Source organism: Xyrauchen texanus, chromosome 24 (assembly GCF_025860055.1).
Source record: "Xyrauchen texanus isolate HMW12.3.18 chromosome 24, RBS_HiC_50CHRs, whole genome shotgun sequence".
Lineage (NCBI taxonomy): Eukaryota > Metazoa > Chordata > Actinopteri > Cypriniformes > Catostomidae > Xyrauchen > Xyrauchen texanus.
In genome coordinates, this window is record NC_068299.1 from 33,923,639 (window position 1) to 33,945,761 (window position 22,123).

The 22,123-nt window shown below is 36.6% G+C and overlaps 1 protein-coding gene across 5 annotated transcripts in view; it reads right to left on the reverse strand.

Moving 5' to 3' along the window:
• The window catches only part of LOC127618201 (cullin-9-like), a 67,472-nt gene that overhangs the window by 4,790 nt on the left and 40,559 nt on the right, over positions 1-22,123 (reverse strand). For 3 of the 5 annotated variants that reach the window (XM_052090513.1, XM_052090512.1, XM_052090510.1), the window contains 17 exons: positions 21,554-21,752; positions 20,577-20,748; positions 17,686-17,754; positions 16,261-16,406; positions 16,023-16,152; positions 15,520-15,722; positions 13,798-14,051; positions 10,700-11,072; positions 8,505-8,645; positions 8,258-8,422; positions 5,614-5,777; positions 5,353-5,446; positions 2,248-2,322; positions 2,041-2,151; positions 1,839-1,956; positions 736-869; positions 458-549 (listed from right to left, as the gene is read on the reverse strand). In XM_052090513.1, coding sequence (XP_051946473.1) covers positions 458-549; positions 736-869; positions 1,839-1,956; positions 2,041-2,151; positions 2,248-2,322; positions 5,353-5,446; positions 5,614-5,777; positions 8,258-8,422; positions 8,505-8,645; positions 10,700-11,072; positions 13,798-14,051; positions 15,520-15,722; positions 16,023-16,152; positions 16,261-16,406; positions 17,686-17,754; positions 20,577-20,748; positions 21,554-21,752 — 2,640 coding nt within the window. The remainder of the gene's footprint in view (positions 1-457; positions 550-735; positions 870-1,838; positions 1,957-2,040; positions 2,152-2,247; positions 2,323-5,352; positions 5,447-5,613; positions 5,778-8,257; positions 8,423-8,504; positions 8,646-10,699; positions 11,073-13,797; positions 14,052-15,519; positions 15,723-16,022; positions 16,153-16,260; positions 16,407-17,685; positions 17,755-20,576; positions 20,749-21,553; positions 21,753-22,123) is intronic. The other 2 variants (XM_052090515.1, XM_052090514.1) reach the window with 1 other exon arrangement.

Here is a 22,123-nt window from a genome sequence, read left to right on the forward strand (position 1 = left end):
CCAATAATAGGCTTATGTTCAATGATATGGTAATAATAATATATAATAAAACATACAATATATTGACTTCTCAAGCCACTTTATTTAAATTTTTTCATCCGCCACAATAATGTTGTCTTTCAAAAATATTCAGTTGGGGGCTTTTCTCACCAAATGTTGATATATACAATTAGTGTGATTAATTAAATTGATTAATCAGCATACTTTAATAATTTTGTATTGATTGACAGCTCTATTTAAAACATTTCCATAAAATATATATGACGGTAAATATTGCAGTTTATTACTATGTATTGTTATATTGGTGCATATAATGGAACATCCTTAAATATTATTCTTTGTCCATTTAGTGAAAATCAGTGTGTAAAATTTTATTTTATGTACAATCATTTTAACTCCCAAAAAAACTAAGAAGAAAGTTTCAGTCATGTGTCTCTGTAAATGTGTGTTGGCTCACTCTTTGTTGGTATCGGTGTTTTTAGCCAGATTGGAGGCCTGTGCAGTCTCCTGCTCTGGCTCAGTCTTGGACTGATACCCAACACGAAAGTCCTGCAAATAAAGAAGACTTAATTACAAGTAAAGAACAATAATTGGAGATAGTCAAACATGCTGCTTTGAAGCAGGCTTTTAATAATCAAGGCTGTGGAAAGTGTTAAACAGTGTTAAACCCTAACAAAGATAAATTGTACTGAAAGAATTTGTGGCCAGGTAAGTGATATGTCAGAGTATATTTACCTGTGTGGAGTGTTGCAGGATGGCCACAAGGCGTTCCTGAATTCGGCGAATAAGCTCCAAGCCAGTGTTCAGGTGTTCAGGTTTCAGGAGTCGGACACAGGATGCAAGATCAGTACACTGCAACAGTGTCTCCTCTGATGACAACCAAAAGATAATTAGCTAATAATCGGTTTTAAAATGCATCAGGACTATAAAATTTGAATTGAAATAAAGATATTTCACAAGTAAAATACCATTGATTCTCTATAGAGAAACTGCTTTCCAGCAGTACTGTTTAAATCTTTCCAGCTTTATAAAGACCTACCATGAGCTCCACAAATCAAGTCAACACTAATCTGTGATTTCAAATGCATTTTTATGAACTGACAAATTAATAGTGGAAAACTACACAACCCACAATCCTGAAGCAAGATCCACCAATCAGAAAAGTCCCTAACTACAGTGGCCCAGGGGTGCACAGCACAACAAAATTAGCAAAGCAAATAAAAGCTGAAAAAACAACAGAAATAAGCCCACACACCTGACCTATTGTAGCTATCACCGTGGAAACCAATATAGCGCCAAAAGAGCTAAACATTGCAAATGACAATCAAATAACTATCAAGCAACTTGTATATTTGTATACATTTGAATATTTTGCAATAAACTTCAAATATGTGATATTTTATACTTTTAATTTAGTTATAAAAGTTTTATATTGTACTGTATTTGACTGTCACTCGCAATGCTTCATGGGATGAAGAAGAGTTAATTTCCTCATAAAAAATTTACAATACACAGTCTTGTTGTATTGTTGTCTTTTTCCCTGATTTTCACATACAACTTTTTTTTTTTGCTACATATTGTAATGTTGTAATTCATCTCAAGGCTAGATTTGTTTTATTCAAGGCATAGAATAATTTTTGAAATGCCTATGGAGAAAATTAATGGGAAAAAAATTCAGGAACCAAGGCTGCTGTAAAAAGTGGGCAGATATTGTTCTATTTTAAACAATATTTAACTAACAACAAACTATTTAACTATATCTTTTAAATAATCATCTTTACACAACAGCAATACACAGGGATGCATTTACAAGTAGCTTGTGTTTTCCTAATACAAACCCAGTAGGATCTGCAGAGCGTTAGTATGAAGGTCCAGAGCTTCAGTCTGCTGCTCCATCACATCCATCTTCTCAGTGTCCTGGTTGTAATAGCTGTATACACACGAGTAAGCCAGCACCTACATGACAAATCCAAGAATAAGGAAAACAAATGGAAATACTGAAAAACATTGACAATTTCAGTTGACATTTAAGGTTCAGACCTTCCGAGCTTGGGCAAGAATCTTGCAGGCATCAATGACAAATGTCAAAGACTTCATCTGTAAAGCTTCATTGATAGAAAACACCTTGTTCTCCAGATTGATCGCAAAGTCCTGCGTAAAACAATAAGCAGAAAGATTTTTACATAATAAAATGTATAAACAACAAAAAAAAAGCAAGATATTATTGGGAGAATGGCTCCAACAAACCTTGGCTTGGTTATGAAACGTGCATCTCTCATTGTAGTCTTGGAACTTCTTCTCTTGTCTTGCAGCTTTGCTAACCTGTGATTACATATTGAACACAACTTTTTTGGGTTGGGTGACATCAAATATTCATTCATTCATCCATCCATCACCACAATATATTCACAATGACTTTGCTGGCAATCAGGGGTATTCCTTTGAGAAATAATAATTAGATCAAGACCTTTATTTTGCTTAATCGTAGCGCAAGGGGAAAAATATGGCAAGCCGTTTTAGCTTTAATTCATTCGCAGGATATGAATTGTTGAAATCACATTCTCAAATTTCAACTTGTAAAAACCTTCATTCTTGATATCTGTAATTGAATTTTCACTAGTTGAATTTCATTGACGGAGGATATGAATTGTTGATATCAACAATTACATTTTCACTAGTTAGAATGCCAATTCTTGATATCACATTCTTGAAATCAAAAATGGGATTTCAACTAGAATTATTCTTTTTTTTAATATTTATAATTGAATTTTCACTAGTAAAGATTCACACCGATGTCATTCACTCGTTCAAAACACAATTATTCATATCAAATATTAGTTTCTTACTAGCTGAAATTAAAATTTTCTTACTAGTACAATATAATTTTTTATATCAAGAATGTAATTTCTACTAGAGGAAATGCCAATTTTTTATATCAACAATTGAATTCCAACTAAGAAAAATGCTCATTTTTTATATTAGTAATTCGGTTTTCACTAGTGACAATTTACATTTTTGACATCTGTTATGTAATTGTTAATAGTAAGAAAGTCTTTTTAGATATGTAATTACTCTCCAAATTATTGATATCTGAAATCCATTTCAATTGTAACATGTTGAAATTAATTGACTGTTATAAAAATGAAAATTTTTACTAGTTGAATTCAATTGGTGATATCAAGAATGAACATTTTACTAGTAACAATGTAATTAATGATATCAGTAAAGGGAGCTCTATTAGTAACAATTATTGCCTTGATATCTAAAATAGCCTTTGCAACTAGTGAAAATAGAATTACTGATATCCTAAATGTGATTTTAACTAGTAAACTTACTATTATCAATATCTAGAAATACAATTTTAACAGGTAAGAATAGCTATGATAATGATTTTATGAATATTAATAAGACCTGGTTTTCCCATGTATCCACATTTGGCGCCAGTAGTAGCAGCTTAGAAAATGGAGGGAGACATTCCATGTGGGTAAAAACAGCTTGTTTTTTTTAAAAAAGTTTTTATGAGAATTCATTTAAATTGACTTTTTTGACCATTGTTAAAAAAAAATACAAAAATGAAAGAAACACAATATAGATAGCTCAATATTATTTTTTTATACTGAATAAATTGTATGATTTTGTAATACATTTGTTTTCATGACGTTTTAATAAATGTAATGGCAAATGGGATTAATAGAGTACAGAAGGAGCAGGTGTAAATTTGATTAATTCCAACTAATATTTTATAAACTAAAACCGTCATGAATGTTGCAATATACTGCTCATTATTCGTTGTGCAGTCCACATGCAGATGGAGTTACTGTCGGGATGCCTTTTGTCCAAATAATTAGTCTTTAAAGCTATAGTTTGATGGTTTTAAATGAGCGTTTAAAATAGACATTGCCCTTTCATGCTTTTTCTGACATGAAACCAGTAACGAAAGAATCACTCCCTGTGCTAAACGGCTCTCACATCTGCTGCTTTCTGCCCAAGGAAAAATACTTCTTATCTGACAAGCCAAAATCAAGGAGGAATGGGTGTTACAATTAATAAGAACATAACATAAATGAATGTTCTACATTGCTAATATTGCGTTACTCTATGGTAATAAAGTGCAAGAAGACAGTGTGAAAGAAAAAGTATAATAATGGGTGCACCCTTTCAACCAAAATTAGACTTGCATTTAATCCAAGTACAAACATTTTGGACATTCTCAGTAATTTTTATGGAATGTATTATCTAAGCTATAATATATGTGTATATTATATTTACGCACTTTAATTTCATAACAAAATTTCATCAAATTACAGTTAGCAATCTTTAACAATATTAAAATCAATAAAACTTCAATACATTTAAGTTTGATTAATACTGGCTAAAGATCTCTCAATTATTGTGTTAAGAAATTAAAATTAATATAAATAAACAAATATATATATATTTGGTATCCTTTGTTTCTGTGGTGCATTTCATGTAATACTGCTGATCAAGAATGATATGCAGATAAATAACTCTTGTTTGTGTGTTCCTCATCTCTAGATTATTCATTTAGATCAACATCAATACCGATAAAAAAAAAAAACATGGATAAATGAGAATTGTTTAAAGAAATTTAGTAGAGATGAACCAAGCTGCTTTGTTGATTACACTGTCTGATTGCCGGCCTGTGTTATTTTGGCTCATAAAACTCACCTGTGATTGGCTGGATGGTCACTCAATCAGCCCAAAGTAATAAAACGCAAAGAATACCATTTACAAATCCAACATTTGGACTCGGTATGGGTTTAGCTAGGAAAAGTGCGGGGGACACTTTTTAAAGAGTGCGGGGGACGTGTCCCCATGGCTGCTATGCCCTTGATGAAACCTACTGCATTAACATGGAACATAACTGAAAAGTGTTGAAAAGGCTACCATTAAATGTTAAATAGTAATCAAATCATAATCGATGTAAAAACAGCACATTTTAAATCTAAAAAAGCAAACAAACATAAGGAATTATGCTCCAGGGGCCTGGGTAGCTCAGTGAGCATAGACGCTGACTATCACCCCTAGAGTCGCGAGTTTGAATCCAGGGCGTGCAGAGTGACTCCAGCCAGGTCTCCTAATCACATTCTTATTACAAGTTCTGAAATTCCTTAAAACTGTCATATTGTGAAGAGAGGTTGATGAGATTTAGAATGTGTCACTTCCACTTTTCAGATCGTTCCCACGCCCCTGTAGGCAATATAAATTAACTGGCTGAAAAATACCGAGATACAATTGTTTTAGTTTTGCATCAAGACACACAAACACTTTTTCGGCACAACTATTCCACATGTACATCTGCAGTACAATCCATCTTCTGAAGGTACTTACCATGGCTGAGCAGTTGTAGTAATCTTTGTGTGTTGGCTTCCACGGCTTTAGACATCTCCAGCAGAATCCATGGTTACATTTGGTGCATGTCATACTATAAGGAGATAAAGAGTTTCAGGTACAACTTCAGACTTTTACTAAAGTGAGATTTCACACAATTCTTCAGAAAGGAAATATACAAAACAATAAGGACATTAGTCTATAGTGGATGTAATGACACAGCATTTTTATTTGGGGTCGCATTTGTGTGTGTATACTCACTGAAGGCAACCCTCATTTTTCTCGATCTGGGCCTGGCAGCTGGGGCAGCGCTTGGATATAAGTTTGGCCAGATGTTTACTCTGCGCTTCCATGCTCATTCCCTCATAATATCCTCCATCATCCATCCACTGAGACATGTGGCTGCAGCTGGCTGGGTAGTGCGCCTGACAGGGGAACCAGTGAGATTATAGAGGCATGAGTACAGATTATCCTGAATAACATTACAAAACCTTACTGTTAGCCTTATTGCCTTGCAGGGTGAATCTCATAATAAACTGTCAAGGTCCCCCTGATATCCAAATAACTACTTTGCTTAAAAACAATGAAGTCGCTAACATTTTTCGCAAGTAAATTTTGTAATTTTTTCGTAAGCACTCCTCAGATTCTCATTAGCGTAACACATCTGGAAGTTTTACTTGTGAGTCACATTATTATCATTATTTTAAAAAATTATCATTACTGTAATGGAGTATCTTTTTAATGTATTACTGTAAAAATAAATGTAATACAATCATTTTTTTATATTTAAATCTGCAATAAAAACTACCATGTAAGGTACAAATAAGGTACAACAAATACTACAATGATGTATAAACACTTTACAATTAAAAAATACATATATTATTGGGTTTTTAGAACAGGCTTCATTGTCTTTAAGCAGCTACAAAATATAATTTCTTATTTTAAGATGGGGTTAAACTATGACCAGTACATGTAAAATATGAACTTGGAAGGTTTTGTGAGATTCACCTAACAGATCAATGTTAACATGCACTTTAAAAGTTTGATTTCAGTCAGACTAAAACAATAATTGCTAACACTCTACAATAAGGTTCTATTTGTAAACATTAGAGAATGCATCAGGCCTCAGTCATCATGAAGTAATAATGAAAATGTATTTTTTTTTACATTTACAGTATTAATTAATAATGGTTAACTGATGAAAATACAACTGTTCATTTTTAGTTCATAGTGCATTAAAAAAGCCTGACATATAAAATAACAATAGTATATAATTTGAAAATGGAGCTGTTTTTAGAACCTATAGACAAAAGGGAAAAAATATATATATTTTGAAAACTGAAATATCAGTATAAATATATATTTTATTGTTACTTTTACTTTATCATAATCAGCAAAGACATGTGCATAACAATACGAGCGGCCATTTTGAAAATTAAATTACAAGGTCTTCTACTTCCAGAAGAGCACAGAAACTTCCAACAGGAGGCAGTAGACATCTAGTACACTGCATACAACATCATGATGATGATGATGATGTTGAGGCTTTATAAAATCATGTATCAAATATGACACGTGCAGCTTCATGGGGTTAACATAAAACTTTTCATTTTAAAATAAACATTAATAAATATAAAACCTGAATTATGTAATGTTTTCAGTGTTAAAATACTTCTATCCCAGCTTGATTTGAATAGACAACTATAAGTCACTCAGGGATAATTTTCTTAAAAACTGTAACGCTTTATCTCTGTGGCATTTAAAATTTCTGTGTTTGTTTAGAACGACCCACCCCAACCATGTTAATCAACCAATGACGTGAGTTGGGGGCAGGCTATACGGTTCAAACAACAGCAGAGAAGGGCGTATTAAGAAAGCTGTTTTGAAGGGGCCTGTGTAACTCAGTGAGTATTGACGCTGACTACCACCCATGGAGTCGCAAGTTCGAATCCAGGGTGTGCTGAGTGACTCCAGCCAGGTCTCCTAAGCAACCAAATTGGCCCGGTTGCTAAGGAGGGTAGTCACATGGGGTAACCTCCCCGTGGTCGTGATTAGTGGTTCTCGCTCTCAATGGGATGCGTGGTAATTTGTGCGTTGATCACGGAGAGTAGCATGACCCTCTACATGCTGAGAGTCTCCATGGTGTTATGCACAACAAGCAACGTGATATGATGCGCGGATTGACTCTCTCAGAAGTGGAGGCAACTGAGATTTGTCCTCCGCCACCCGGATTGAGGGCGAGTAACCACGCCACCATGAGCTACTAAGTAGTGGGAATTGGGCATTCCAAATTGGGAGAAAGACGGATAAAATAAAAAAATGTATACAAAAATAAAAATAAAATAAGAAAGCGGTTTGGAAAACATCGTTTATTTGTGCAATTCCATTCGGCGGGGCTTGTGTCGCAGAAATGACATACTTCAGCTATAATGAATGTTGTAAAATTATTGTTTATTGATGGTTTATGTTAACTAATGTATTTAGCTAATGTTAACAAATACAACCATATTAAAATGTATAATTCCAAGTCACCAATATTCTTTAGACTGACTGAAATCTTAATCCAATTTTTGTGACTAACAGACCTAGATAATGCGACTGTAGCTTCATTTGGCTTCATCCACCATCCATGCATACATGTTTATCGGACCACAGGGGGTCTCACCATTGTGCACATGCGCCGAAAGACAGAGGTGACGTGCAACATGCATTTAACACAGCATATTTGATGTCCTTCCTTACATTTTCAGATTAAGCATTGTGTTATGTACACTTGGAGAGACAGATGAATACTGTAGCTCGAATACGCAAAACCCCGCTGTAGCACGATTAGAACTGGGCATGTAAACGCTAAATGAGGTTAGTTGTTTGCTGTACTAAAGCGTTCGATTAGGCATATAACCTCTGGGAAGTTGCAGCTGAAACAGGAAGACCAGCAGCACTTGGAGCAGGTGCCCATGCTGCCAATGTTCTCCTTGCACAGGATCTGGTCACAGCCCTGAGGGTTGGTACACCAAGTCAGGTTGGAGCAGCACTCCACAAAGCCCCGCAGAAGGGCACTGTCATACTGCAAGAGAAAATTCACGCAAACAAAGATCAGGATACAAAATAATTATCTTGTCCATCAACTCACTTGTAAACACACATACTTTGGCAATGGTGTCCTTATCAGTGATGATGTTGTGAAAGAACTTGGAGGTTGGCTGAGCCCGACAATCAGTGATGGGACAGTCACAGCTCATCACCAGATTTTGTTCGATACGAGCAGTGAGGTACTCCTGCCAGCAGGACTAATGGAAAGACAAAAAAAGTAATAATGATAAAAAATTCAGGCACAGTTAGTGACAGAGTAGAGCCGACCAGTACACATTTGTAATCTGAGTGTCAAAAAGATGACACTTTCTAAACACTTTCTACTATCAAATAGTGTTCTATCGACATAGCAGTTATTGAGGTAGCAGCCAGGTAATAATTCAAGTAAACTCTGGAAATGTGCAAAAGTTGGATGGTGTACAGGTGGGGGTGTGTGTGTGTGTGTGTGTGTGTGTGTGTGTGTGTGTGTCAGTCCAGTCTCTGAGTATTGAGGAGTCTGATGGCTTGGGGGAAGAAGCTGTTACACAGTCTGGCCATGAGGGCTCGATTACTTCGGTACCGCTTGCCAGATGGCAGGAGGGTGAAGAGTTTGTGTGAGGGGTGTGTGGGGTCATCCACAACGCTGGTTGCTTTGCGGATGCAGAGTTTGGTGTAAATGTCTTTGATAGAGGGAAGAGAGACCCCAATGATCTCCTCAGCTGTCCTCACTATCCTCTGCAGGGCTCTGCGGTCCAAAACGGTGCAAGTCCCAAACCAGGCAGTGATGCAGCTGCTCAGAATGCTCTCAATAGTCCCTCTATAGAATGTAGTGAGGATGGGGGTGGGAGATGTGCTTTCCTCAGCCTTCGAAGAAAGTAGAGACACTGCTGGGCTTTCTTGGTAATAGAGCTGGTGTTGAGGGACCAGGTGAGGTTCTCCGCCAGGTGAACACCAAGGAATTTGGTGCTCTTGACGATCTCCACAGAGGAGCCGTCGATGTTCAGCAGAGAGCGGTCACTCTGTGCTCTCCTGAAGTCAACAACCATCTCTTGTTTTGTCCACATTGAGAGACAGGTTGTTGGATCTACACCAGTCCGTTAGCTGCTGCACCTCCTCTCTGTATGCTGACTCGTCGTTGTTGCTGATGAGACCCACCACGGTCATGTCATCGTCGAACTTGATGATGTGGTTCGTGCTGTGCATTGTTGCACAGTCGTGAGTCAGCAGAGTGAACAGCAGTGGACTGAGCACACAGCCCTGGGGGGCCCCAGTGCTCAGTGTGGTGGTGGTGGAGATGCTGTTCCCAATTTTATTGGTTTTATTTCACTGTTACACTTGTTCCCAGTCAAAAATGACCGGCTATTGGAAATGAATGGATTAGACTACAAAAATACAGAAATATGAAGTGTTAAGGAGCATCCCAATCCTTTAGACATATGTGGATGTGTGTTTGGATGTGTAGTTGTAATTTCTCAGCCAATTAAAAAGCATTATTTAAGAATTGGTAGGATTAGCTATATGCAGCTATATACAAGTCCATATTCTAATCTTTAAAATTACACATATTTTTGTTCATATCAAGCACATGGTTATTAATTTATAACAATTATTATTATTTTAATAATATAATTTTTTGTTTTCCACAGTGAGTGCCCCAAACTGGCTCGATATAAGCCCAGACAGTTGAATTAATACTTCTATCAATAAAAATGTATATTTTATTTTTAAAATATGTTCAAAAAACATTATTTTTAAATAAATCATAATTACTAAAAAAAGCAGTTGATAAAAAGATCTAATGCAATATCTTGTGATAATATATGCAATATGAGAGATTTATAAACAATCTTAAGGGGCCGGTCATTTTTGACTGGGAACACAAAAACTATCACAACACAAGGGTTAAGTGGCTTTTAGTCCATTTCTGTTGGTTTTGTGGGTATCTATATGAAAGTATACTTCCAAAAATTGACAAAATTTACTTTTAACAGACATATGCCTTTAAAATGTAGTCTTTCTCTTAGGAAAAATGGACTAAACATATTAATGACATCATCTTGCACCTAGATATCCAGATTTCTTACTTTTAAAACACTTTCTAAAATGAGAATGTCTCTCCTTCTACTTCTAACACACAAACACATCTAGTAAATCATGTGGTTTCACAGAAGTGAATTAATCTAACTACTACTAGGAAATACATCAACACAATAAAACTGCTTGTCACACTATTTCATGAGGATTTTAAAATACAAAACTCCTCCACACTCACCCTGCAGCAGTAATGCATGCAGCAGAGCATGGGTGGCAGGTCGCTCTCTTTGGACTGGGAAAGGCACACAGGACAGTGGGAGACAGGGCCAGGCGCTGGCTGGGGGTTGTGTATCTTAAGGCCGGCAGCCAACACTAGGGATTCAGGGTCGTCTGTGTACCGCTCAATCAACAGGTCCACGTTCCATTTGCAGTGTATCAGCAGGTGCTCGGCCCGGTCCAAATCCAGACTCAGGGTTCCTGCCACCTGCTGTACGGTGCGCTGCATCATTTGCTTGACCTCCTCTTGAGCCATTGTGCGACCCATGGAAAACAGAACAGCCTCCAGCACGCCATCCTCCATATGCTGCGGAGGAACTATAAGGCCTCCCAGGCTGCAGAAGGAGATATGTGCACAAAGTCATTGTGACTGAAGCTTGTAAAACAGTTGACAAAGACATTTTAAAGGGATAAGCTCACCCAAAAATGAAAATGTGTCATTATTTACTCACCTCATGTTGTTCTAATCTGGTATTGACATTCTTTCTTTTGTGAAACACAGGAGATGTCAGGCAAAATGAGAGCCTCAGTCACCATTCACTTTCATTCCATGGGGTAAAAAGATGCAATTATGCCTTGGAGCGGTTTGTGTTCCATGGAAGAAAGTAAGTCATATGCAATTGGAACAACATGAGGGTGAATAAATGAGGACAAAATTGTCATTTTTAGGTGAACTATCCCTTTAAATCAGACTTTAACAGTTTTTGCCTCTCATTACCAGGAAGAGACAGAATCTGAAGACTTTTTACTTTTTCTTTGTTGGACATGCTAAATTAATTTAAACATGATAAAATGTGTTCGAGCTAAGAAAACTGCATTTTCATTGGTAGCTGAAAGCATACATTTTATTTATTTAAAAACTATTTAATAAAAAATACAAATATTTTAAATAATTTATATCATAATAAATCTATTTATATTCATAAAATAAAAAAAATCAGATCATCAGAAATGACCATATAAAAGCGTAATCCTTTTATGAATTGATGCTGGTCTAGAATAACTTCTAACTTGCTCGGATGAGCCTGTTTTTAATACGTTTTAATAGGGAATTTATTTTTGAAAAGATTATTATTAAAATCATTAATGTTAATTTTTTGAAACATTGATAACCTATAGTTTATCAAAATAATTTCTGGCACATTCTAAATTAATTGGGGGTTGAAAACCTCTTTTAGCCAAGAATTGCAATTACAAGTCACTGAATGTAAGGCTCAAAATAATCATATCATATATAAATAGTTAAATTGAATTAATAATTTTTTTTTATACATAGAATAAATGAGCAACAAACATGATTCCAAATTTTAAAAATGTCTTTATTTTTTTTTAAATGAGTTAAACATAAATGGCTTAAGTTGCCTTTTCAATATATCAATATTTATATATTGAATTCTGTGCTGTATAATCACATATCCAAGTATTAGATTTTTTTAAAAACTCATAAAATCTGAAGTGTGTAATGTCTGCTCCACTTGTGGCAAGTACAACTGTAATCTCTTTGCTCGAGCAGACACAGCAGCACCGCCACAAACAGTGATGGGATATTGGGTAGAACGTGCAGGGTGGGGTGGTGTGTGATGTGTGTTTGAAACGCAGGAATTACACACTTCAACTTTAAAAGAAAGTTTTAGTGCTAGTCTCAATAAAAAAAAAAAAAAAAAAAAAGAGCCCATCTTAAAGCATTCCATAACCTTCTCAAACAGAAATATTCACACTGACCCATCAGGAATGGCTAGCTCCGCCGTTGCGTAGATCATAGTTAAAATGATAGTTTTACACCCTCTGGGACTCACCCTCGTGTCATCCCAGATGTGTGAATTTCTTTCTTCTGCAGAACACAATTTAAGAAGAATATTTCAGCTCTGTAGGTCCATGCAATGCAACTGAATAGTGGCCAAATCTTTGAAGGTCTAAAAATCAAATAAAGGCAAAATAAAAGTAATCCATACGACTCGAGTGGTTTAATTCATATCTTCAGAAGCAATATGATAAGTGTGGGTGAAAAACAGATCAACGTTTAAGTCTTTTTTTCACTATAAATTCTCCTCCCTGCACAGTATGCAGTGAAATGCATAAAAAATGTGAATCGCCAAATACACCCATGAATCTCACCCACACCTATCAAATCACTTCTGAAGACATGGATTAAACCACTGGAGTCCTGTGGATTACTATTATGCTGCCTTTGTGCTTTTTGGAGCTTTCTGGCCACCATTGACTTGCATTGTATGAACCTTCAGAGCTGAGATATTCTTCTATAAATCTTTGTTTGTGTTCAGCAGAAGACAGATATAAACATCCGGGATGGCACGAGGTTGAGTAAATGAGAGAATCTTCATTTTTGGAGGAATTATTCCTTTAATGTAAAGTGCAGCTGGGCGTATAAAACAGCTCTCAGACCAGAACAGATAATATAAGAAAAATAAACAAAACGAGCAGCAAAAGACCTCCTGTGCAAATGTGAAGCTCCTGCCTCACACACAGGCTCTGTTACAAAACCTTGTAAGCTGCCTTCCTGTCTCCTGCCTGCATGAGCAGCGGACTTCTAAGGCAGCAATCTAACTAAGATGGAACCTTATAAGTGACTGATTTGGAACAAAGGCAACAACTTTGCAAACCACAAAATAGTGCTCCTCATGGGAGATCAGACTCACAATTGGTTCCAATGCAATCAACTGCACAATCTGGTTCCAAAAATTATATTTTCCAATTGATGACCTTACAAATTAGTTGAAATTCAAAGTGTGGATTATGCTGCAGCCAAGCAACTGCCATTGAAATGCTCTCTCCTGGTATTAAAGCCTTGGTTTAGGTAAGGAGCGCCTAGGTTTTGGAACAGGGCAACACACACAGGAAATATGAAAAGAGCTAACAAGAAAACAGGAGACAATGCGCTTGCACTGCAAAGAGAGCCTGTTTGGCATCATCCCATCTCTAATTTAAAAAAAAAATAAAATCAGCCCTGAGAGGGGAGGAAAAACTTCAATCAACTTCTGTTCTCTGCCTCTTGTCTTGCACGGGGGTTTAGAGGTCAAAGTTTAAGGGTCATCAGCACACCTGATGTCGGGCTTGCTGCTGCCTGCAGTGCTCTTCTTCACATCCATCTTGAAAGAGAACTGCGCCTGGCCCTTGCGGGGTGTCGAGGGGTCCTCCATCAAGAACTCCACGATGTGTGGGCTCTCGTCGTTGCGCTGCAGGTAGCCTCTGTTGATGACGTGCATGATGCAGGAGAGCACATCAGTTGTGCTGCAGCTGAAGCGGACCGAGCCGTGAGGTCGATTCACCTCCTGCTTCTGACACCTGTCCAACACCTGTGACATCAAGCACAAAACACAACCTCTCATATTTAGTAACAGATATATATATATATCAAGATTTATATATTCTAGACATATTTAACCACTTAAAAACATTCAAATAAGAAATTTCTATAGTTTCAGACAATTAAGCACATTTCCCCCTGAAATTGCCATTACTGTAATACATCTGGGCATTTTACTTCAGAGTTGTTTTGTATTTCCCATTTTTGTTAATGGTGATTATCATTACATTCTTACTGGTGTAATTCAGTAATGTTATACAGTATGACTGTCAAAAATTACTAATACTTTTCTTTTAAAACAGCATAAATAATAAAAAGTAAAGCATATGTAAGATTAAATAATGTATATTTTTTAATATTCTATATTTTTATTATTAGTTTTTTAAACATTTTTATTTATTATATTTCATAAAAAATATTTTGTATCAATTTAATACTAATACGAAAAAGTATAGATGATCTCTTTTCAAATTTCAGTAATTACAATGAGATTTATGTTACTATTATTATTTTTATTAAAAAAAAATATTTACATTAATGAGAATGTGGTAGAAAATGAGTGTAAGTGTCATGAAAACAATGTTACAATCTTTAAGAAAAATAAACATTTCTTGTATTTGAATTTGCTGTAAAATATGATCCAGGCATATCCTAGACAGCTTTTGTGAGATTCATCCACTTATAGCTTTTAACAACAAAATTAAAAGGGCTATCACTAATGAAGCCTCTAATACCGTTAAGGGATAGTTCACCCAAAAATGAAAATTCTCTTATCATTTATTCACCCATCCCAGATGTATATAACTCACTTTCTTCTGCAAAACACAAATGAAGATTTTTAGAAGAATATTTCAGCTCTGTAGGTCCATACAATGCAACTTAATGGTGACCAGAACTTTGAAGCTCCATAAGCACATATAGGCAGCATAAAAGTAATCCGTACGACTCCAGTGGTTTAATCAGTGTCTTCAGAAGCGATATGGTAGGTGTGGGTGAGAAACATGTAAATATTTAAGTCCTTTTTACCATAAATCTCCATTTTCACTTTCACTTCCACAATATTCTTTCATTTTTTTGGTGATGATTTTTTTTTGTACATATCTGGTTGGGGCTAGTCAGAGGAGGAGATTTATACAAAAAAGGGACTTAAATATTGATCTGTTTCTCACCCATATCATATCACTTCTGAAGACATGGATTTAACAAATGGAGTCTTATGGATTACTTTTCTGTAGTTTTTATGTGCTTTTTGGAGCTTCAAAGTTCTGGTCACCATTCACTTGCATTGTAAGAACCCAGTGCTGAAATGCTCTTCTAAAAATCTTTGTTTGTGTTTTGCAGAAGAAAGTAAGTCATACAAATCTGGGATAGGATGAGGGTGAGTAAATGATGAGAGAATTTTCATTGTTGGGTGAACTATTCCTGTAAGCTTCCTCCTTTATGGATCAATACTTTACCTTGAACACCAAATTGTCAATATGCATCTCCTTCTCATTCTTCATGATCTGAACAATGAGACAGTAGATGTAGTTCCTCTTCCTCTCCAGTGTGAGTGCAGCATCTTCATCCACATTCAGGTAGGTCTGTTTGGGAAGCAGGAAATAGTAACCGTGTCTGTCCGAACTCTGCGAGAGGGACCTCTTGTTCAGTTTCAGGACCCCTGAAAAGTTAATCACAGAGTTCATACACAACCCTGTGGTGTACATTAGCCATGTAAATCTTTGGCTTAACAGCAAATCAATTAGATTCACTATTCATTGGTTTTCAATTCGAATGAAAAGCGATCCAGTTTCTTCTTGAAATGTACCCAACACAAATGAGTCACCATTTAAGTCACATTTCTAAATTGATGCAGTTTTGCATTAGCAGGGTTCTTAAATGATGCATTAAGAAAACAAAATTAATCGTTCCACTCCTAGTGTTTTCTCATTTTGAGGAGGAATAAGAGGGGGGTACTCACCCTTCATGGGTTCCTGGTCAGAGCCGATGTGAGTGAGAATGCCCTTCTCTGCAGTGAGCGGTTTGAGGGCATGAGTCAGCATAGCTGGAGAGAGACCCGTGGACTGCTGAAGAGCCTCCACACTCACATCCTGGAGAAAAAAACAGGGCCAAGTCAACACTTCTGAGGACAGAATGGATCTCCCATCTTATGTGCAGTATGACAGTAATCTTTTTTTCTGTGTGTTTTTATGGAGTACCTCTTGTTGGTTGAACTGTAGCAGGATGTACATCTGCAGTGTGGAGACGTAGAGAGTGCATGAGCCGTATTGAAGCTCTGCATGGCCGAGCCACGTCCACTGCAGCCGCCGCGGCTTACTGTGGGTCAAGCTATACATGCGCTGACCTGTAGAGCAGACACACACACACACACACACACACACACACACATTTACTATCAAATGAAAACAGAGCCACCATCAAACTACATAAATATATTTAATGGTGAACACAATTTGGCCTAGTAGGATCAACAACCTTGCTGGATGGTCCAGGATCAACATTTCTATCAACCAATCAGATTTTAGGGATAGGCTGAATGGTTTGGACATCATTCTTAAAAACCAATCACAGGGTTCCCACATTATTGACCAATGAATTTCCAGGTTATTCCAGTCATTTGTGATAACTGGAGATGGATATTTTGGATCACGGATCATAAAGACTGTGTACACAAAGCGCAATTTTTAAGTAATGAAACTGACATTTCCAGGGCTGGAAGTCATGATTGAAAAAAATGTCCAGGATTTTCATGACTGTTGGAAACCTACTATTATTTCCCATGATTTAAAGGACAGGTTAAATACAGGAAACAGTTTAAGTTTAACCTTCACAGAGGCAGTGTAGCTGAACTGCCATGCTTGTTTAAAGCAATAAAATAATCCCTATTGTTTTTTTTATTATTATTTCTTAAATGATAAAATAAAATACATATAACAGTAACTTATGCTCTGAACTGTTTCAGTGTTTGGTGGGCTAAACAAATTGCATATTGAATGTCAAGGCTTGCTAAAGACACAAAAATATTTTTGCAATCAGTAGCTTCCTTAAAACACTTTCTAGGAGGAAAAAAGAAAATAGGCCTAGACTTCATCATAAATGTCAATGCTTAGGTCTCTGAAGAATAAAGTTCACCCAAAGATGATAATTCTCTCATCATTTACTCACCCTTGTGCTCTCTCAAACATGTGTGACTTTCATTCTTCTGCAGAACACAAACAAAGATATTTTTGATGGAGATATGTGGTGTTATTATCCATACAATGCAAGTCAATGGGGTCCAACACTTCCAAGCTCCAAAAAAGGACAAAGACAGCATAAAGATAATCCATAATCTGTAGGGATGTGCAAAAGGACAATATCAAGATCGACTAGTCGGTCAATAAAGCTGTGTATAATTTCCACAAGACACCAATCAGATGTGCTTCTTCATAATAAGATATTAAGAAACAGTCAACAATTCATTGGTCAAACATGTGGGAACCCTGTGATAGGTTTTAAGAATGATGTGTTCAAGCACATCACCTCAATAGGATAACAGATAGACTATTCAAAAAATAAACAAGCTTAATAACTATAACCTTTGTGTGCACAAAACTGTCAAAGTCATCAAAACAGAGACTTACGGATCATGTATGAATCAACGGGAACATTGCTCCGAGCCGAATAGTCCGATAGTTGTGGCGCTTTAGCTGCTGTAAATTTACAAAAGGTGTGAAATTATATAATGTAATTTAATAAGCCGCAAATTTAGCCTACCTCTATTTCACAAATAAACTAACCTCTGTTGCGTTTGACCTTTTCATTTCAACTATGAAGTATTTTAACCTACTAATATACAAATAAAATTACAGATCAAATACATCAAATATTATCTTTGTTAGAACAATCCTACCAAAAATGCAATTTCAAAAGTTAGCCTACCTTACATTTAGACGATAGGCTCATATATATGTATATATGGAAAAAGAACTGAACAGGTTATCGAATTTTAAACATAGGCCTCACCACGTTTTAATGAAATGTGTTTCAAATGCCAGCTTGTTATCCGCTGAGAAACAATTATTTTTTTTGTATTCATGAGATAATCAAGAAATAATATTTCGCCCCCAAAAAAAAACACACAGTAAATAATAAAAATAGTCTAGATATTACAGAGACAAAAATGGCTTAATCATTCAGGCGTCCACATTTTGTTTATTTCTACATGTTTAGAAAGGAGACGTGAGCCAAGCCTGTTGACTCCGGCCACAGAAAATGGTCTCTCTGCTTGGACAGATGTGGAAGGGAGAGCTATGCATGAGAGATTAGAAAATACAGACTCTCATTCTTCTTCCCACATTGGAGAGGGTTCTTGTTCGGGTTCATGCAGTGATCTTTGTCATATATCTCCAGCTCTGTATGTCGGCTAAGCGTGTTTGAGTTGTAATTGACGGCCGTTACTGCTTGGCCGTTTTCAAATATTCTGCACCTGACTCTGAGCTCACATCTCGACATTCTGAGCATTATTGACATTATTTTGCAAATATTGCATTGTACTACATCAGTTCCCTTGTTTGTGAAACTTCTCCACGCAGTGCACGTTTTCCATGATGTGACTTGTAGCAAATACACTCACCTAAAGGATTATTAGGAACACCATACTAATACGGTGTTTGACCCCCTTTCACCTTCAGAACTGCCTTAATTCTACGTGGCATTGATTCAACAAGGTGCTGAAAGCATTCTTTAGAAATGTTGGCCCATATTGATAGGATAGCATCTTGCAGTTGATGTAGATTTGTGGGATGCACATCCAGGGCACGAAGCTCCCGTTCCACCACATCCCAAAGATGCTCTATTGGGTTGAGATCTGGTGACTGTGGGGGCCATTTTAGTACAGTGAAATCATTGTCATGATCAAGAAACCAATTTGAAATGATTCGAGCTTTGTGACATGGTGCATTATCCTGCTGGAAGTAGCCATCAGAGGATGGGTACATGGTGGCCATAAAGGGATGGACATGGTCAGAAACAATGCTCAGGTAGGCCGTGGCATTTAAACGATGCCCAATTGGCACTAAGGGGCCTAAAGTGTGCCAAGAAATCATCCCACACACCGTTACACCACCACCACCAGCCTGCACAGTGGTAACAAGGCATGATGGATCCATGTTCTCATTCTGTTTACGCCAAATTCTGACTCTACCATCTGAATGTCTCAACAGAAATTGGCAACCAGGCAACATTTTTCCAGTCTTCAACTGTCCAATTTTGGTGAGCTCTTGCAAATTGTAGCCTCTTTTTCCTATTTGTAGTGGAGATGAGTGGTACCCGGTGGGTTCTTCTGCTGTTGTAGCCCATCCGCCTCAAGGTTGTGCGTGTTGTGGCTTCACAAATGCTTTGCTGCATACCTCGGTTGTAACGAGTGTTTATTTCAGGCAAAGTTGCTCTTCTATCAGCTTGAATCAGTCGGCCCATTCTCCTCTGACCTCTAGCATCAACAAGGCATTTTCACCCACAGGACTGCCACATACTGGATGTTTTTCCCTTTTCACACCATACTTTGTAAACCCTAGAAATGGTTGTGCGTGAAAATCCCAGTAACTGAGCAGATTGTGAAATACTCAGACCGGTCCGTCTGGCAACAACAACCATGCCACGCTCAAAATTACTTAAATCACCTTTCTTTCCCATTCTGACATTCAGTTTGGAGTTCAGGAGATTGTCTTGACCAGGACCACACCCCAAAATCATTGAAGCAACTGCCAAGTGATTGGTTGATTAGATAATTGCAGTAATGAGAAATTGAACAGGTGTTCCTAATAATCCTTTAGGTGAGTGTATGTGTAAAACAGTAAGATTTATGAAAATGATATTTGTATTTATAATTTTTTTAACTAATTGTAATGGTGTTTGTGATTTAAAAAACATTAAAACTATAATAATTCTAATTTTAACACACTTTCTTAAATATTCAAATTAAAAATGACTAGTCGAATTCCATAATTGACTAATCCGTTGTTGAACGACTAGTCGAACATTCTTGCACATCCCTAATACTCAGGCTCAAGTGGATTAATCCATGTCTTCTGAAGCGATACAATCCAGGTTTGAGTGAGAGACAGACAAAATGTAACTTGTTTTTCACTATAAATCTTGACATCTGCAGTCTCCTAGGCATGATCATGATTTGAAACTCGATACACTTGATGCTTGCGCAGAGCACTGTACACTAATCAAGGTTCAAGTCATGATGGATTAATGCCTTTATGTCCTTTTTTGAACTTGATATTGTTGGACCCCATTGACTCACATTGAATGGATAAAGACACATCATTATCTCAATCATAAAATCTTCCTTTGTGTTCCGCAGAAGAAAAAAAGACAGACGAGTTTAGATAGCATTAAGGTGAGTAAATTATGGGAGAATCATTATTTTTTTGTTGAACTATTCCTTTAATCTAGGAACACATCTTCAAAATCATGTTGCATATGGCAAGTGATTGCATGTCGGTACAGTGGAACTTGAACTAACTGTTGGTGTAGAACTCAGTGAATTCAGCCAGATAATTGCAGAGTTGAGGAGGGAAGTGTTTGATGGGGTTCTCAAGGTAGCAAGGAGCCGACACAACCCAGCAGCGAGGGGACAACACCAACACTTTCACATCACCCTCTTCCTCAGGCTCAGGCACATCTTCATCCATCATCTGAAACCATCCACAAAGCAACGTTAAAAACATGATGAATAATAAAATTCACCATTATCACCAAGGCACTAACTTTACCTAATAAAAAGAAGTCAAAATGAAACAAAAAACAAATAAGTCACAAAGAGATACAAGTTGCTTCAGTCTGAAGAATAAAATAATGCTTGAAATCAGATTTTACAAAGACCTTCAATCTGAATGAGCATGTCTGTTATTTTCAGAATTCATAATGCAGTGTCCGAATGTACTAATTTCCCCATTTAGTGAACTATGCAGCAATTTCTATGTAGTGAATACAGAATTATTGTAAAAGCCAAACAGATCTGATTTCATCACTTGCACTGCGAGCAAAGCCTTTGTTTTCATAATCTTACAGTACTCAATTGATTTTCTAAGCATTTAACTTTGCAATCTCTAGATATAAAAAAGTTTGTCAATGTGAAACACTCTTTGCAACTCATTTTTACTTCTAAAATGGGATGTAATTCTCAAATTAGATGCATTTCAACAACCAAAACATGTCAGGCAGAGCTTGATATATAATAAATATATTGAATTGACATATATTGAGCCATCTGTAATTGACTAAATCATGAAAAGTGGGCGCTCCATACAAGAGTGGAGCCAGACCTGAATACGAGTTAAAACAATGCCTAAATAGCTATTTGACTAGAGTATATATGCAGCCTAAGTGAAGTCAGCAAAAAAGAAAAGTAGTTTCAGAAGAAAAGCAAGTTATGCATGAGGAATTTTACTTTCACACTGACTTTAAGCAGCTCTTAAATAATATTTCTGTCACACTCACCTCCTCCAAATCCTCCAGATTTTTGTCCAGCTGTTGTAGACGGTACAGATGAAACTCCTGCTGAAGCTCTTCAGATTCACTAAGGTTTGTCAACATCTGCTGGGGAAAACGGTTTGGGAAGCAGGTACCGATCTGCTCGATTACGGCACTCTCCAACCACAGCTTCCCCTGACCTAACATCCGATCACCCAGGTAATACCTAAACAGAGATGGAAAGATTCTGTTGTGAAGATGTAATAATCTTGCACTTTCTAATGAACACTTGTACATGCCACAATTTATCATGTCAACAAAGGCTGATTTTACTGACTACTTAATATAACCATTGCGTATATCAGGATTATATTAATGCACTTTTTAATTTTGAACAATCACTGAAATCAAACAGATTTTTTACAACATAAGTGCATAAAAGCTGCAAACTTAAATATAAATACTATCACAACATGGCCTCAAAGTGAAATGGGCGGCACTCTGTTATGTCTACTACACATACTATGAGCATTAAACATTTTGAATCTACTTGGCAACAAAGGCTGATTGGTCAAAAAAGATGGCATGTCTGACTGG